Raw genomic sequence first — 19,068 nt, forward strand, 5'->3', positions numbered from 1 at the left:
AGATGGCGGTGCGGCACCCTTCCCCGCGCGGTGGCGGTGGTGACCGGCAGTTGAGTGACGCCCGCCACCCTCCCGGTCTCTTTTCTATTTTCTTTTACCCGGTTAGGGTTAGGGTTTCAATCTGAATCGGATCGAACCCTCTGTTACTCTTCAATTTCTTTTCATTTATCTACCACATACTAGATCTACACACTGTTAACCTGCCTCTGGTACCATTGTTAGGAACACAGTACCTCTGAAACGTAGATCAGGGGATAAACATCTTAGATGTAGAAACTGATTCCTCTACTTCGCCCTGGCGTAGTTGCGCCGCAGCCGTGTGGACGCCGGTGTCGTGGGAGCTCAGCGCGATGGAGTCCAATGTAGTGGTGGCGATGCAGAGGCGACGGTGACGCGAGGTGCCGCATTCCGGTGGTGACGGCGAAGTCAGTGGGTCTTTCCGTCGCTGGCAGCACCCTCTTTAGATCGTGTTAGGTTTAGCTATTGGTGGTTCACGGCGGCTCAGGTCAACCTAGTAGTTAGAGCCCTGGTCCCCACCTCTCTTTATAGTGTTGTGCGACGGGGGCCCACCAACCATGGAATAGTTGGACGCCCCCGATCATGGCGTTGATCCAATGGCCCAATTGGTCGGTTGGTGGAGATCAGACTAACCGTATAGATATAGATGTAGGCATAGATATAGGTTTATTTTGTGCATGTACGCAAAAAAGAATTGTCTCGATGATCGTGCAGATTGTTGGCGTATATCAAACCGGACAATGCACCCGGATTAAGGCACGTACAATTGCAAGCAGAGTGCATGCAATGCAGCAAGGCGTGTAAACCTACATGCATGCCCAGATGCCCTTGCTGCTGCACGAGCACGATGCGTACTAGCAGTACTAGCAAGCTGCTAGCTGCACCCTGCATGCATGCGTCTGTCCGATCTACATCGATGGATATCGATATGTGATGCAGCGTGCCAAGCAAGGTCTCGTTCCGTGCGTCGTGACTGCGTGTGCATGGCCCGGCCGGGCTGCGCGTGTTTTTCATGTATCAATATAATCGTCGGAGTACCGCCATAAGTAGACCGGCCGGCCATATGCATATCAGCCAGTGCGTACTTACCGTACGTACGTGCAGCAAGAGCAGGGGCAGGGGCTTACACGACCACACACGCACACACACAAGCCAAGCCAAGAAAGTTGCCGGTTGCCGCTGCAAACTGCAGTTGCAATACACGGGCCGGCGCGCGCATCGATCCGTGTATGTACGCACGCGCAGCGCAAGCAGCTGGGCGCGGCACCAGAGCAGCTAGCAGTGGCAGTGAGTGCACACATGCATGTGAGTGAGCTGAGCGGTGAGGCCTGCTCTGCTAGGCAGTGAGCTGAGCACACGATGATGAGGCCATGATGCGGCGCAGCGCGTGCATGCGTTGGAGCGAGGAGCGCGGCCGGCGTCCTCGGGGGCGCGCACTCGCAACTTGCAAGCCAGCGCAGCGTAGACATGCATTGCATGCGTGTACGTGGGCGCAGCAAACACACGCAACACCAGGCGACACAGGCGCGGGTGGCGGTGGCCTGGTGCCTGGTATGTATCTATCTATCTCCTATGCATATGCCTGCAGCATGCTACAAGCGCACGTACGTACGAGGCCGGCCGGTGCCGCCGTGTACGTGCCTGCCGCTGCGCCCAGCATCCGCACATGGATGGCCTGGGCCCTGGGACGACGGCGACGACGACGACGACACAGGCATCTGGCGCGCGCGCGCGGATCGGACACGGCCGCGCGCGCGCCGGCCGGCCTAACGTTTACGTTACGTGCGCGCGCATATACTTGGCAGTTGGCACGCACACGCGGCGCGACACGGCAGAGACGACACAGAGCGAGAGCGAGAGCCGGGCGGACGGACGGTGGCGTGCGGTGCGAGGAGGCAGAGAGAGAGAGAGAGAGAGAGAGGTCTCTGCCCTCTGATCGATCTGCTCGGCTGCTCCGGGATCCTGCCGCTAGGGCATCGACGGGACCGATAGCTCATTAATATACAGCTTCGTGGCTTGGACGTATGTAGCCATCCACCGTTTGGCCAAATTTGGGGCCATCTACCCATGCATGCATATGACGCATGCATATGCATGCATGCAATGCCAGGGGGCCGGCGGGCCGGGGGTGACGACGATCCATCAGCTGTATCGGTCGACATCGATCGGTGCTTTCTTGGCGCCATGCACATAAAGATTCTGGACCATGGATACATTTCTTCGACTGGGAAATAAAAAAGCCCTGTACCGTCTGCAGCTCTCCTCGCACTGGCAGGACCGATCGACACGATGACGCAGACGCCTCAATGGTCAGGAACTCATCTTCGCTTCTCTCTGCGGTGATTTATTTGGACGTGTCTCACGGAAATAATTTTTTTTCCTTCGCAAACGTATGTATTTTATTAAGAGAAAGAGAAAAACTACAGCTCACAATCTATGTATGGGCAACATGAGTGGCGACCATCGTTGGGCAATTGGCACCCTAGCAGCGCCTCCTCAAGAGAGGGGAACGCCAAAAAAAAAGTGATCATCACGGAGTGCAAGTTCATCATCAGAGAGCAATTTCATCTCACATATGCCATGTTGAGGCCGAAACTCAACTCCAATGCGATTGCCAAACGGACTTCAAGCGTAGGAAGCCCATAAGATAGAGACGACCTGTAGGAGATGGACGGACAAATACTAGAAGTACTGGAACCGGTTCGACCACCTCCCACCGGTATTAACATGCCATGTTGTCATCTACAACGGAGACGATCAGTTTTCAATGCATCTTCGTGATGTCATGGGCAACCATTTCGCCATCCATAGCGGAGGTAGCCCGTGGTGGATTCGAAGAAGATAGAGCGTGAGAAAATCCAACAGATGACTAGCCCGTGAACAAATTAGGGCAAGCCACCGGCCAATAGGGGGGTCCTCGTTGATGATGCGCAACACCAAGGGGGTGTTTAGATCCAGTTACTAAAATTTAGGAGGTGTCACATGAGGGTGTCGTATGGGGTGTTCGCATACTAATAAAAAAATAAATTACAGAATCCATCAGTACTCCATGAGATGAATTTATTAAGCCTAATTAATCTGTTATTAGCACATGTTTACTGTAGCATCGCATTATCAAATCATGGACTAATTTGGCTTAAAAGATTCGTCTCGCAAATTAGTCGCAAATCTGTACAATTAGTTTCGTAATTAGTCTATATTTAATACTCTATGCATGTGTCTAAACATTCGATGGGATAACGACTAAAGTTTAGGAGGAGCCAAACACCCCCAAGTCTGCGAGGTAGTAGTGATTGCATTGACTAGTGTGTGTGGGTGTGGATGTGGGGGGGTGGGGGGTGGGGTGCTCCCTGTGATGTCGAAGCCTTCTACACCATCAACCTTGATGTTGGCTGCCAGCGCGACAATGAAAATTGGTAGGGGAGAGGGAAGCTCTAAAAACAATGAATGAGGAGCTCCCCGAATTACGGTAACCCCTATGCAGATTGGGGCGGTGCCGAGCAACCAATTGAGAGGAGGGAACATACAAGGGACGGGAAATGAGTGAAGAGAGTAAAGAAGGCAATGACAGATAATTAGTGACGACAATATTTGAGGAAACCCTAGCTAGGCAGGTCAACCCAGTGTTGCACATCGCTCTATTTAGTTTATCACTTTGTAGTTTCATAATTACTATCTGTTTTCACCCTGTACAACTATAGATATACGATGAGCGATACCAGGAGGTGCTCTACTACGTATACCACAAGCATAGGTCAAACCTTGAAACATAGGTCAAGCAAAGCTGCAGTGATATACAAACTACCTCAGTTTCATAAAAAGATATACAATCGTAGATTTGCTCCAAATCAAATTATTTTAAATCTAAACTTGTAGAAGAATGAACACACACGCATATGCATAACAAAAATATAATCTATATGTCAAATCTAATGATACTGATTTAGAATAATAAACTTCATTATATCTTTATATAAATTTAATTAGTTAAACTTTAGATATTTGAACTTAGCACTATGGTAGAATTTGAATCAACTAGCAAGGAATATTAGAATATCATATATGAACTCTTCACTGAACCTCTCAGTCTTTTTTGAAAGAGGAAACCTTTCTTTAGTCTCAACTCTCAACGGACAACGGCCCATGCAAAAGGCATTGTTCATGTATTCCAAGAAAGATCGATGTGGACACATGCTCACATTCCGTCTTGAGGTCATCACGCGTCACCGTCCGATCCCATCTGCCGCCTGCGACCTGCACAGGCTGCACTGCGCTCCTACCGTTCACGTGAACAACTCTCTTCTTTTTCTCTGTCTCGTAATTTCTCTGGTGCTATGACCGCTCAGTGATTCGTCCAGTCGTATCTGAGAACGCTGCCCCAGCTCCAACTGTCCCAGGGCCAACTACGAGTAGTATCTGACAAATAAGTTGCCTATCAAAATTAACCTTGGTTAAGTTCATAAAAATATCAGTAGTATTTATATTTTAAAATAAATTTATTAAAAAATATATTCAATGACTAATCTAATAATGATGATTATTATATACCATAAATATAAACAATCTCTTGTATACATTTAACCAAGGTTGAAAAGATTTGATTTCTCGATAAGTAAGAACGACACTATTTGCAGCACGTAGAAAGTATTTGTGGCACATATCAAGGTACAGTACTACAGTAGGGTGGCTGTCCGTCACCAGTTGCTCATCATATACAGTCTTCGTAACAGGTCCACATGAGACTGAGTAGTCTACAGTGTACATATGTATATGACCAGTAGTATATATATAGCATAAATATTAACTTAATAATTATATTTATTACACGCGCTATTCTACACCCTACACCAAACTGTTATACTGAACAGAATTTAGTATCGTTCAGTAGTCGCGTTTCAGTATTTTTCAGTATTTCGTGATGCTGGGTGTAGTACTTGAGCGATACTGAACGTTGTTCAGTAGTACTCAATATTTTTTGCTGCTCAGTTTTTGTCTTGTGGTGTAGAATAATATTCTACACCTAGGGTGTACAATAGCACTGTTGTTTATTAATATATACCATAAATATCAATATTATATATATATATAATCGATTTAAAAAGATTTGACTTATCGAAAAACTAGAACGACACTATTTTTGGCACATAGAAAGTATTTTTCAAGGTTCAAAATCATCATCGTTTTTTTTAGTAAGAATAGAGCCATCTCTAAACTTAATCGACTATCTTAGTATTTGATTGAAGGACCGGAATAGGTGACCAGAGAGAGATGAATGAGAGCTGATATAAAAATTCTTCTTCAAGAAAAAGAACTAGGCGTATATCCCAATTCGACACACCCACTCTTTCTCTTCTAACTTTCGCCAAGATCAAGTAGCAATAACGTGCCTATTGACCTTAGGAATAAGGGCAGAAAGAGGCGCGATGAAAAATGAGCAAGGAACAAAGCAAAACATGAATTCTCAACGCACACCAGAAGACTAGGTATACACAAATTGAATGGTCTAGTTTGCAGATTTCAACACGGCCGACTTTTGCCGAAAAAGGCAAAACCCACTCAAACGGTATCAAAAATTGTGAAATTTTAGCTGTAGCTTAAAAACGACACGAAGAAGCACACCCCAAAAGATCTCCTAAAAATCCATAAGTTATGAATACCTCGAGTGCTGATTGGTTGCACTCCCAGAAAGCAGGTACAACCTCCTGCTTGTGTCGTGGCATCCCGACCGAAGTGGACCTTGCTCGTGCCTGCACGGCTGCACCTCCCCAATGGAAACGACACTGCTCATGCACCTCGATGCCTGTGCAATGGAGGAGCTTGCTCGCACCGATACGACGTTGAAAAGGGACTGCCATGCCTGCTCGATTTTGAGGGACGGGGTCACCCCTCATAATAGAGGAATATTCCTCTCGAAGGATCATCCCATCCCCTCAGACTCCAATCCAAACACCTCTGAATTTGGGATCGACCCGTTCCATCCCCTACGGTCCCTTCAACCAAACGCATGGGTGATTAATATGTGCAAGGCTTGTCTCTTTGTTGGCTTTTTATATTATTGTGTGCCTCACAATTCTCCTTTTCAGCTGCATGAAGCTGTCGTTCTAGTTCAATAAGCTCTTTGAGTAGAGCATAGAATTACTTCCATCATCACGTGGTACTTCAATTTGGATTCTAAGAGTAAAGATGCGCTCTATATTTAGCGACTTTGTAGTGGTTTTTGAACCAGAGGTGGAACTAGCATGAGGGCTAGGTGGGCTCAAGCCCCCTTACCCCGTCATGGAAAGTGGAACCCTTTCTCAACTCCTCCAACAATTTTTTTTTTATGTATGGACGAAGAAGAGGAAAGTGAAGAGAAAGTCGAGAAAAATAAATAAAAGAGAAGTAGCAACCATCACCTAATCAGTCATTCTAGATCCACTGCCGTTTCGAGCTTACGAGTTTTAGGGTCTGCTAAGGACTGGTGCATAAGAAAACCGGAGTTTCTAGAGCATCATTTTTAGGTGCTCTCACAACTCTATTCTTTTTTTCTTTTCTAAAAATAGAGTTTGTGGAAGCTGTACCTGTTTTGCTCGAAAACATGAAGCGGAGAGTCCCAAACAGACCCTTACACACTAGTTGGAAGTAACGCGCCAGCGTAGAAGTTATGAAATGATGCAACCACTGAGGAACACGTACGTACGCACAAGAAAACGATGGGACCTGTAGTCTTTGCAGCTACAGAATGTAGCGCAGGAGAGGGCGGCAGTAGCTGCGAATAGTGACGAGAGATGTTCGTCATGTAGCGTGCAGCGCTTGCTGCTAGAGCTTCACTGTGCCCGGCCAGTGTAGTCGCTCCGCAATCGTTAAACCGACCTCTTTTTGGCTCTGCTACCCTGATACAGTGCAGATATACTGCAGCATGCATGCTCAGCCCAATGTAGGAGTATACTACTCGTATGCAAAAGCACGAGAGTATACGTACGCCGTTCTCACTGGAAAGCGATGATATGATTGGCCATTTCAGTTCCCAGCCCTAGATCTATGGTACTCGATAGTATTCTTTACAGGCAAGCATGCATGCATTGAGCAGGAGCCTGATGTACGTAGCTGAAGCTGGCACATGTTACATGTTACTACGTGTACACATACACATATATCGTAAGTGACGATTGACGACTACTCTCTCTCCTTGGTTCTTGCATATGCATTGGAGACCAGGCAGAGATTCTGGAGTACTCCTACAGAGCACAGATGCTCATAGCAAACGTACCCTGCCATCCCATGTGTGTATAGTACTATACGTACGTACTACGTCGAGCTGTCAGTGTCATCACACAAACGAAACGATCATGCATGCATATTGTAGCCCTAGGGAGTGGTGCACCGTGGACGCGAGTCTAGCTAGCTTTAGGACTTACTGTTACACCGCGTGGCCAACCGTTCATTTCTTTTGACGACTTCGAATTCATACGCTAGTACAGTAAATAAATAGTAACAATATTCGTAGGTAGAGTCTTGTGTTGGATGATCGATCGAGCACAACCTGAGGCTGATGAAATGGAGCGTAGGAGTGCTCCGTGCTCCCTCCGTCCAAAGAAGTGTCGTTTTTTATTTTCAGACAACTTTTTTAACCATCTATCTTATTCAATTTTTTATATATAAATATTATTTATTTGTTACGACTTATTTTATTATTAGAGATACTTTAATAATAATTTATTTATTTTATAATTTATATAAAATTTTTAATAAGACGAACGATCACGATGTTTGAAAGTAAAAAACGTCACTCGTTTTTAGAACGGAGGAGGGAGAACGTGTTTACGTGCTTTCACAGCATCAGGTACGGCGCCTGAACGGTACGGTGGCTGCATACTCGATCGAAGGGGAAATACTAGGAGAGAGACGACAGAGAGACAGAGAGGAAGATCGAAGAGGACAACGGAGATTCGTCAGAATGGCAGCCGAAAATCCTCCGAGGAGAGCAAGGAGACAAGCACCACTCAACGAGGCGGATCTATCGATCCATACGCATAGATTGGAATTGGAGCCTTGTTTGCTAGTGGCTCCTTCTTCAGTTCCTTCTGAGTGTGACCTGTGTGGCCCTGCATGCATGCGACCTGAAAAAAAAAGTGTCATACGTCGACTTCGTAGATGGAACAAAAGTGTGCACAGTCACCTCAGACGACGGTGCAGAGATAGACGACTTCGTAGATGTATCGTATGGATCAATTACACGTCCAATTGAAAATGTCACTCAACTTCCGGGAAGCTAGCTAGCTAGGAGTAGTTTGCATGCAGAAGAGATAAGATCTGAGAAAACTCAGGAGAAATAATGGACTGATCGATCGTCGATCGACGTACATGTTTGACAAGGTGACCCCTATCAAGGTACAGTACTACAGTAGGGGTGGCTGTCCCTTACCAGTTGCTCATCATATGCAGTCTTCGTAACAGGTCCACCTGAGACTGAGTAGTCTACAGTGTACATACTTATATGACCTGTAGTGAATATATATCGCAGTATAGCACCACATGGTCATTGGTCAGATCACAGTGTGAACGTAGTAGTACTACGTAGTACGCCTGGTTCAAAACTCTTGCAACACACATGTGGCGCCAACCAATCCATTGTCTTCAATCCCGCCTCCATTTTGAAACTGTTATTAATAGTCATCAACCCCGTGGGCCAGCAGGGCTAACAATTTTTTTTGACAAAAAAGAAGATAATTGGATACTTTTATGAATGGGTAAAGTACATTGACACGTTTTTCGATATAAAAAGGGAGTGGCTAGCGCCCGGACGGCCACACTGCTGCCCCCCGTCATCCCACGCCCCGGGCCTGCTGCCCGTCCGCCGGCAAGCATGTGGAGCCCGCCCATGCCAGTGGGGACCACCTCCGCCTTCCCATGCCTGACACCGAGGCGAGACAGCACAAAGACGAAGAGGGAGATGCAACACTCGATCTAGTTTTGAAACATCCAGATGCAACAATTGCAACATACGTCTAAAACACTTGCAAAAACACATAAAAACACTTGGAACCATTGTAAGCTAAGCAACATCCAGATAAAACACTTACTTCATATGTGCGAAAACATATGCAACGTCCAGATAAACACACTTCCAACTTGCAACATGAAAACACTTGCTGCAACAGAAGACTGAAACAGATGAAACATTTTAGAACATACTGTTGCAACATAAGTGTGAAAACATATGCAACATCTAGATCAAAAAACTTGCAACATATGTCTAGAAAAAAGATAAAACATTTTGAACAAACGCTTGCAACGTGCCTATGAAACCCTTGCAACATGTGCAACATCCTCCGATCTACTTTTACAACATCCAAACGAAACAATTGCAACATACCTCTGAAATGTCTGAGACAACTAAAACATACATTTGCAGCATAGCGGGAGAAAGGCCTGGGCCGGTCGATTCCAGCCGACGGGGTGGGAGCCGGCGGTGAGCACCACCTAGCACAAGCACCAGCTGCGCGCGCGAGCTCCACCACCACCAGCGCGACCAGCACCGGGCTTGGCTCGGCGGTGACAGTGGGGGATGGGGAGCGCCATGGGCGTTGGGGTGGGGAGGGAGCTCGGTCACCGGTGTGAGAGTGGGCCATCGGGGGTGGGGAGGGCGCCGCGTCGGGGTGGGGGAGAGCGCCCACTCCCCTGCAACACCGCCGTGTCACCATCATGGATCTTGCCGGAGGCGAGTGGATCTTGCTCATGCTCCATGGATCTCACCGGGGTGGGGGAGAGGGCTGCCGGATCTGCAAGCGTTGGGGGCTCCCGGTGGGGGAGGACGCTGGGTGTTGGTGTGCTGCGGTAGGGGATGAGGAGTGCGGAAGGGGTAAGGATGGGGAGGAGGAAGCGAAGGTATATATTTTTAATATACATGCGGACTGGAGCGAGCGGCGGGGGTGAAAAGCCATTCTACGTTTGTGTGATCCATCGGACATCTGACACATAGCATTTCGTTAAAAAAAAGTACATTGACACATTGTCAACCTCTACGATACATCTGCCAGTTCGGTTTTTTAACCCTAGACTATGAAATCGGTAATGGGCGTCATCTATTGTCGAAGTCGGACAAATTTACTCCTATGATTGGTTTTAAAGTTGATTTCGTTTCCCTAAAAATAATAAAAACCTTATTTGATCTCTAAGAAATCACAAATAATTTATTTTAAATCAGAAAAAATATAAAACTAGTACCGGTTTTCTTTAAAGAAACGTTATGTATGTTGTGCCATTGGAATAAAGGGCTAGTGGATAGTTAGACTGTAAGAGATTTTTTTTGCTGGCAGGACTACCGCGAGACAAATATATGTAACTACAACAAAGACCCAAATGAGGAGTTTAGGCTCTAAAAGGAAAAGAGGCAAATGACCCAAGCCAAAGTATAAGTTCTTTAGCTGCTTGGCTCCCGCACTACTCCATAATCTAGCTTCTTCCTTAATCTTTGCAATCAACATCGTTAGAGATCTGTGTTGACTCTCGAAAATCCATGCCTTCCGCTTTCTCTATGATTCCCACAAACGGCAGGAGATTTCACTCAAACAGGATTCCTGGCTTAGGTATTGTCTTGAGGGCCTTTTTGGCATGGCTCCTCCTCAAGTCCTCCTCCAAAGGAGCTAGAGCACTTGTGAGGAGGAGCCACTTTTTGTGGCTTCGTCATCCGGTCTAAAAATGGCTCTACCTCCTCTACTATTCACCATGAAATGGTTCCTTCTTCAAAAGTGTCTGATAGGGCTCCTCCACGTAAGCTGCGGTCGGAGTGAGAGCCAGAGCTGGAGCCATGCCAAAGAAGCTGAGTTGTTTGGGCTTCATTATTGTCTCGAGTCTTCGTGACAATGAACTCCAAAACTCCTCATTGATAGTTCATACACGGTTGATTAAAGAAAATGAGTGATGTAGTTAAGTTATCAGTTATGCACTTAAGCTTCACGCTGCATGGCAATATTATTGCTCAATAGAAAATGTTAGTGTCTTTAGTTTGCCGGCCTATGTCCATATATAGTACGTATTTGTCCAAAAACCCTTTTGTAAAGTGTTTCTGGAAGAAATGACATCACATCATGCTGAGGGCTGCACTGCATGCGAAGGAAAAAGAGCCAGAGAGACAGAGAGTGGGGCCAAACCAAGCAAAGGGTATTGGAATCGGAGACGTAATGCGGACGACATCACCGCCTGCATGCTGCAACCTTGGACAAAAAAAGACGCCTGCGCTATTTCATAGCTATGTGCATGCAACCGGTACATGAGACAAACGACGCCCTATGCAAAATTTTGTCACAACAGCCTCCTGCACATACGCACACACGACCACAGAGCGACCGGCAGCCTCTTCCTCCTCACCACCGCTATGCACACACCCACACACGTCGTCAGTGATCTGTGCAGCACCAGGACTGGATCGATCGGAGAGCTGTGAGAGCGCAGGTGTAGCTGCTGCTGCTGCTTCAGCACGCACATGCACGGCAGCGCACAGCGCCGGCCATGCATCAGGTAGGGGCACCTGCTGCTAGCTGAGCTGCTGCGTGCTGCTCCTCGCTTGCTCAGGCCCAGTCGTCGTCACCAGCAGTCTCCGACCGATCCCTCACTCTTAGCTTGCTACATACTACAGAGTACTACATAGCAGCCGGCCGCTAGCTAGGTCATGATCGTCGTCGTCACAGGACCAGCGCGCAGCGAGGAGGGCAGGCGCAGCAACACCACCATGCATGCACGCCCTGTGGACGACGACTACACCGAGGAGGAGGAGATCTTGGCTCCACCCGCTGCCGCTGCCGCCACCTCCGCCTGCCACCTCCCGGCGATGTCGGCGGCGGCCCTCAGCGCGTCCGCGCCAGCGCCGAGCAGGCCCCGGCCGGAGAATCCCACGCGGTACAGACCGTTGGGACCCCTCCACCAGTCGTCGCTCGCCTGCTCAGCCTTTGCCTTGCCGTCCTCCGTGAACAGCTCGCCGTCGTCCTGCATGTGCCCACCACGTACCGATCAGATAGAGGAGTTGATGGCCGGGTGTCGTGCGCGTTTGCGTTCATTAAGTTGCATCGGTTAGCTAGCTAGGTGCGGCGGAAGCGGCGGCCGGCGACGACGTACGTACCTTGAGCCAGAAAGGGACGTTGCTTCTGTAGCCGGTGGCGAAGATGACGGTGTCGAAGGCCATCTCGTTGCCGTCGACGAACCTCACCCCGTTTCCTGTGAATGACTCCACTTCTGGCACGATCTGCATCATCACAAGGGCACAGTATGTTATGCATGGACAAATATATATAAATGCTCTGTTCGCTTGAACTACTTCAGCGGTATTTTTCAGCGAACGAACAGTATTTTTTCTTATAATAAATCAGTATAAGTCAAATAGTTTGAACCAAGGTCAAATGGAATGTACACACACCACTAGACGACACAGCAAATCGTAAGGTTACTATAGCTACTTGCTCATAAGTGATGGATCGACGGATGGACGGGACCATTACATGCATAATGCACAAAATCTCTAGCTAGCTAGCCAACGTGTGTGTAGAGATGAGTACGCAAAATAAAGGCATCGGAGAATGGTCCATGGAGATGCTATTTTTGTCCAGTTCAGCTAGCGGTTATTTTGTTGTCATGCATGCATGATGCTATACGCCTCAGGATTTGTGAACAAGATGACAGCTACCCCGCCCGAAGTACAGACGCCTGCATGCACCAGGCAGCCGGCAGGCCAGCTGGAGCCTGGAGCAAGAGGCCGGGGACGGGGAGGGTAAAAAATAAAGCCATGGAGCCCGGCAAAGAGGCATGCATGCATGCAGTTAGATGAAACTGTAAAAAAGTAGAGAAAAAAAGTATTCACACTCATCAGCTCACGCACGCACCAACAGCAAGGGATAGGGATAGGGGAAAGAATGTTGTGGAAACCTCAAAAGTGAAAGCTAGCGTTGGCACCGCATGACATGCGAAAGGAAGTGAAAGCTAGAGACAGACGACACTCGTTGCTCCATGCACGAACGAACGACACTCTTTACTCTTTCAGTGCCGACTTTTGAGTTTTGACAGCTGCCCTCACCTTGATGTTTCCAGATTTGATGAACGACCATGCTCCCACGTCCAGAACAGGGCTCTTGCCAGTGATGTTCTTGATCTCCAGCGGGCCCAGCTTGGGCCTCCTCAGCCCGTGCTTCTCGGTGTCTCCCAGGACCATCCTGGCGACGAGCAGCAGCAGCCTGTCCACCAGCTTGATCGGCAGCCATCGAAGCAGTTTCATGGCGATGCCGAACGTCGACGCCCCAAACATCTCTCTCGGTAGAAGGTGCACCTGTTTGTTCATAAGCACAATACATTACTATAGTCCGACATGTATAGATTATATATATGTTGTTAGCATGACGAATAATGATAACCTCTTATATGGATAAAAGGATCCATGCATCTAACCAGTACTAATAAAAGCCATACATATATAGAAACTTCTGTTCTTCATGGAATTAAAGACTAGCAATGCAACATAGTAGTATGCTACCGAAGTTCCAGTTCCTACAGCTAGAGAACTTAACATTTGCTACATTTGTTTTTTTTAAAGAGAGAAAGATATCATCATGTGATCAAGTAAGCTAAGCGGCAACTATATATGTAGTAGATAAAACTTAAGTGTGTCCAATAGGAGTCTGTAGCAAGCTGATAAGCAGCTAGTAGTAGTAGCTAGAGGATTGCTTATATTGTAGGAGTATGTAGGTAGGAAGAAGATGGACGAAGGGCTAGCTGGTAGCTTACCCCGCTCCTGACGGACATGAAGGGCATGGCACCGTGCTCACACAAGTCCAAGCACATCTCCATGCCGGAGTTGCCGCAGCCCACGACCAGCACCCTCATGCCCTTGAACCTCTCCCCTCTCCTGTACTCGCTGGAGTGCAGCACCTCCCCGGCGAACCTCTCCCTCCCCTTCACCGTCGGCACCACCACCTCCGCGTTCTCCCCGCTGGCCACCACCAGCCACGGCGACACGTACTCGGTCTCCATCGTCGCCACGCCGCCGTCCGCGGCCGACACCGCGGTGACCCGCCAGAGCGAGGCGTCCGCGTCGTACCGCGCGCGGGTCACCGTGCGCCCGAACAGCGGGGACACGTCGAAGCGCGCGGCGTAGGAGCGGAGGTAGCGGAGGAAGTCGTGCTTCGTCGGGTACGTGGGGAAGTCGGCCGGGAAGCGGGCGTGCGGGAGCTCGCAGAACACCTTGGGGAGGTGCAGCCGGAGCCGGTCGTACGTGCGGTTCGTCCACAGGTCGGCGATGCCGTCGGAGCGCTCCAGCACCGTGAAGGGCACCGCGTGCTGGCTCAGCGTTGCCGCCACGGCCAACCCTGACGGTCCCGCGCCCACGATGATGGGGCCACGCACCAAGCACGCGGCGGCGGCCGAGCCCTCCCGCCGCCTAGAGCTGCCGCCACCAGCGTCCTCACCAGCAACTTGCCCCTGCATGGCGGCCGGCCGGTGCAAGTTTGCAACACAAGCCAATGCAAGAACCCACCAATGAGCTAGAGCTAGCTTTAGCTACAGTTTATATGTAGCTAGCTAGGCAAGCAACAATGCAAGTCGTCTCTCAGCTGAGCTCAGCTCTTGCAAGACGTATGTAGTGCTGAGCACTGCAACGGAAGCTGATGTCTGATGCGATGGACGACGCAACACTAGCTAGCAGCTGACTCCTCCTAGTCACAGGAATGGATGCTGGACACCATGCATCCGTAGCATCACACAGACAAACACTCCCTGTCTCGCTCGCTCTGATGTCTGATGGATGGGAGGAGAGGATAGCTAGCTAGGAGGTAGCTGAAGGTGTAGGCAACGTCTTTTTACCACTCCTCTTGCACGCACTACAGTGACAGTGTAAGCACGGAGGGGAGTTGAAAAAAATGAAAAGGTCTAGTGAGCTCCTCAGGCTACTACCTGACGAGGGTCCCTCTCCCCTATATATAAGGGGAGGTGAAATGTAAAAGGACGGCTTACATTGTACATGGCCCATTTTTATCACCACTGTTGGAATGATTGCCACCGATCTTTTCAGGACGAAAAAAAAGCAATAGTTTTTCTCCTCTTATTTTAGTACATCATTGGATATTCTAACTAGAAGATGTGTGCTCCTCTGCAGGAACCCCTAGAACTCAGAGATCATCGTCAAATCTGATATGAGATCCTGTCATGCAATGCATTGCATTTCGACAGGCTAATCGTGTACGCGCCATTGCCAGCATATGCATGAACATTGTTTCCCGTGTTGCTTCCGCGGATCTTAAGATGAATCCTTCAAAGTGGTCCTTGGTCTCTGTTCATCCAACTAATCACTAATCTCCTTTGTTCTCTGAATGATAAACATGGGTATTGCTGCCATATATATATGGCCATATATGGCGCAGAAAATATACAAATGCGCTTTCTTCTGAATAGCATTAGCATGGTGGAGCACAACTCCAGGAAATTGCTGGCAAGTAGAAAGTCCTGAACTGGGACATTCTGGTGTGCTTTGACAGACAGCCTAGGTGGCTAGGTCAACCCTTTTACTTAAAAATAAGATCCAGAAGGATCTTCAGAGCTTACTTTATTAGCAGCCTATCACCTTGCTACTTGGGACCTACTAATTGCTAACTAATTGCCGCGGACCCATACTAGGGTAACCGAAGAGGATGAGCTAAATAACCATCAACGTTGATTCATCCGAGCGGTCAAGAGCGCGACTACACCTCTTGCTGGGCTCCGCCTCGTCTGACCACCGAGGCCATGGGCTCCGCCTCGTCCGACTCTCGAGGGTTGGCTCCGCATCGGTGGACACTGAGGCCGCGGGCTCTGCCTTGCTCGACCCCCGAGGGTTGGCTCCGCCTCGGCTGACTCCCGAGGGTTGGCTCCGCCTCGTCCGACCCCCGAGGGTTGGCTCCGCCTCTTGCCGACCACCGAGGCCGCGGGGTCTGCCTCACCCGACGTCTGAGGGCGGGCTCCGCCTTATCCGACGTCTGAGGGCAGGCCTCGCCTCGCCCGACGACTGAGGACAAGCCCCGCCTTGTCCGACGTCTGAGGGCTGGCTCCGCCTCGCCCGATCCCTCGGGCACGGGTCCTAATATAAGCTGACGCCGCCGCCAACCACTACGGGCCAGAAAGTACAACCCAGGGTCAAACTACTGGCATCGTGCAGGGAGCGGTCACGTCTCAACACGACCCGTCCCCACACAATGTCATTCCAGGGGACTCACATCGCCCACAGTGACGGACGCGTGGCCCCTATGCTGCCTACTCCCTGTATGGCCGCTGATCAGCACGCTGGTCCACCGCTCCGTCCGCCGGGGCGGAGTGGGACGTGACAGCCCGCTGACAATGCCAGGGCATGGCATTATCAGCGGACAGACGCCCATCGTGGAGCTGTCCCTGTCACCACCTGCCGTGTTAGCGGGGCCCGCACAGAGGAAAAGAAAGGCCCGATGACCCTAAAGGACTTCCTCTGCCTCTCGTTCTCATTTTTCTTCCATTGTAACCCGTGCTTTCCCTTGGCCTATAAAAGGAAAAGCAGGACGTCCCATTAAGTGGTGCGAACACAAGGTTGACAAGTACCCTTGTGTGTTCGTTTTGTGATGAGTGATTGTCAATGTGATCCACGAAGTAGGTTGAGTGGTGACTAACCCTACCATGGCGAAAGCTATGTGTGCGACATGTCTTTTGGCTTGTGTTGTGCAGGTGTGGAGCTCGGATGCGGTGGTCGACGGCGAGGTGAAGGTCAAGGAGGACGTGCCGTGCCGACAGACCGGGAGCGGTGAAGGACGGACGTGAGGCTTGGACCGAGGGACCCAGAGGCCGGGTGACTAGCCGCGGTGGCTGACACTTGGGACACCGACAAGTGCAAGAAGACATGGAGTGACGGTGTTGACCGGGTCAAGACGGCGGACGCGTGAGTCGAGCGAGGCTCAGGAGGACTTGGCGGGCCGGCCGGTCGAGGACGGCGGTGACACGCGTCGGATGGTGGGGGACGCGTATGGAGTACGCTACTCGCGGACGGTTTGATGGTTTGGACCTCAAAACCATCGGATGGACGGTTTACGGGTTTGGGCCTCAAAACCCGGGCGGAGGTTCCGAGGAGGGACGGACGGCACGTGGCGGCATCGGGGAGTTCGCGTCGAGGCGAAGCTACCGGTGAGAAGGCGCGGTGGCCGTCGGATCAAGATTACACCGGGTTGGACAACAACGCCCTTGGGCTTAGCGGTTCAACTCATTTGTATCCAGGGGCAAAACTGGGAATGTGTAATAGCCCTGTTAAATAGGATGAGGGAGCCCCCATCTCCCTCACCTCCTCCAGTTTTCATTTTCTCCTTTAGGGTTTCTTCCTCTAGTTTGCTTCCATGTATGAGAGAGGTCCACAACTCAAATTGTGACTTGGTTTTGAAGGAATCGGTGGCCGTAACCACCGTATGTCCTCCGGGATTCATGATTTAGTTGTGTTCTTGATGTGATTTTGGTGTTCTTCACGAGCTCCTTTTGTCCCTTCTTGTTTCCCCTCTCGTTTCTTCGATTTGGGATGGTTTCGGTTCGTTCTTGTTGCCTTGGATCGATCAGTGACATGAGTAGAAGCTTTCCACCGAAGGAAATCCACTAATTCCTCACGAGATCGCAGATCCGGGCAATTTTAGTTCTTGACCTATTTTTTGGGGTTTTCTTTAATTCCTTCGATTCACGGAGTTAGAGTTTGTCTCGGGCTATGATCTTTTAGAGGTTGCCTTTCTACCCGCTTGTGAACTCTTGTGCAAAGTTTCAAGTCATTTGGAGTTGATTTGATCAAGTTATGGCTTGATTTAATTTTTCCCGAGAAACTGCTCGTTCATACCGGACGTGTCCGATATCATACCGGACGTGTCCGATATTTCTCACTTTGGAGTTTTGAGCTGAAATTTTGTGAAGATCTTCCCTTGGTGTCTAAAGAGCTATGGTTAAAATTTCATGATTTTTGGACACCGTTTGATGGGGTTTCGGATTTTTCTCTTTTGGTCAGCTTGCTGCTGAAAATACCGGACGTGTCCGATATCATACCGGACGTGTCCGATATTTCCCACTTTGGAGTTTTGAGCTGAAATTTTGTGGAGATCTTCCCTTGGTGTCTAAAGAGCTATGGTTAAAATTTCATGATTTTTGGACACCGTTTGATGGGGTTTCGGATTTTTCTCTTTTGGTCAGCTTGCTGCTGAAAATCCCGGACGTGTCCGAGATCATACCGGACGTGTCCGAAAATACCGGACGTGTCCGATATAATACCGGACGTGTCCGATATTTGCAGGAGCAGTGCTGTTTCATTTTGGGAGTTTGCTCGTTTGGGCTTCGATCCTTGTTCCGTTTGCTCTGTGGTGACCCGTTGTGTTCTGAGGGAGTATCCACCCTTCTCTAGGGTCGTGGTCATCAAGTCTTTCGTGAATGCTTTTTGGGGATTGATGTTGGGACAGTGGTTGAAGATTTCGGAAGAAATTTGAGGCTCCCATTCACCCCCCCCCTCTGGTCGCCGTTTCCGGTCCTTCAATTGGTATCAGAGCCGGTTAAGGATCATTCCACCTTAATCGGTCAGTGATCCACGAAGGCGACATGGAGCGTGGTTCAGGCAAACCACCGCACTTTGATGGGTCCAACTATCCTTATTGGAAGATCCGCATGTCTGCGCATCTCCAGGGGATTGATTGGCTCGTCTGGGAAATTTGCGAGGATGCTACTTACGTTGTGCTCCCTGTCGCGGCTCGTACCACCCAGGATCACAAGGATCGGCACAACGCAAATAGCAAAGCTCGCAGTGTGCTTTTCTCGAGTCTTTCGCTCTCTGAGTTCGAGCGTATCTCCGATTGTACTACAGCTCGAGAGATCTGGGTGAGGCTTCAGAGCTATCACGAGGGGACCGCACAGGTCAAGACCAGACTCTACGAGACGTACAAGCGCGAGTACGAGAACTTCTCTCAGTTTGATGGCGAGTCCATCGATGCCATGTTCTCCCGCTTTCAGACTATCGTCAACAAAATGAAAGCGAACAAGGCCAACCTACCTTATAGTGATCATGAGAGGGCGCTCAAG

At 49.4% G+C, this 19,068-nt stretch overlaps 1 protein-coding gene across 1 annotated transcript; it reads right to left on the reverse strand.

Annotated features, from left to right (window-relative positions):
• Window positions 1-11,754: 11,754 nt before the first annotated feature.
• On the reverse strand, window positions 11,755-14,466 carry LOC136469120 (indole-3-pyruvate monooxygenase YUCCA8-like). Its single transcript, XM_066467440.1, has 4 exons — window positions 13,768-14,466; window positions 13,064-13,312; window positions 12,116-12,238; window positions 11,755-11,982 (listed from the first exon to the last, which is right to left on the reverse strand). Exons 1-4 carry the CDS (start codon window positions 14,464-14,466, stop codon window positions 11,755-11,757), a joined length of 1,299 nt encoding a protein of 432 aa, XP_066323537.1.
• Between the last annotated feature and the right edge of the window lie 4,602 nt (window positions 14,467-19,068).

The sequence above is a fragment of the Miscanthus floridulus genome, chromosome 1 (assembly GCF_019320115.1).
Source record: "Miscanthus floridulus cultivar M001 chromosome 1, ASM1932011v1, whole genome shotgun sequence".
Lineage (NCBI taxonomy): Eukaryota > Viridiplantae > Streptophyta > Magnoliopsida > Poales > Poaceae > Miscanthus > Miscanthus floridulus.

Excerpts from the sequence above, each read along its gene's own strand:
- LOC136469120 (XM_066467440.1), bottom strand. The coding sequence starts at position 14,466 with ATGCAGGGGCAAGTTGCTGGTGAGGACGCTGGTGGCGGCAGCTCTAGG. Across the intron at positions 12,239-13,063 it reads TCAAATCTGGAAACATCAAG|ATCGTGCCAGAAGTGGAGTC; the intron begins GTGAGGGCAGCT and ends GTGATGATGCAG. Across the intron at positions 11,983-12,115 it reads ACGTCCCTTTCTGGCTCAAG|GACGACGGCGAGCTGTTCAC; the intron begins GTACGTACGTCG and ends GGGCACATGCAG.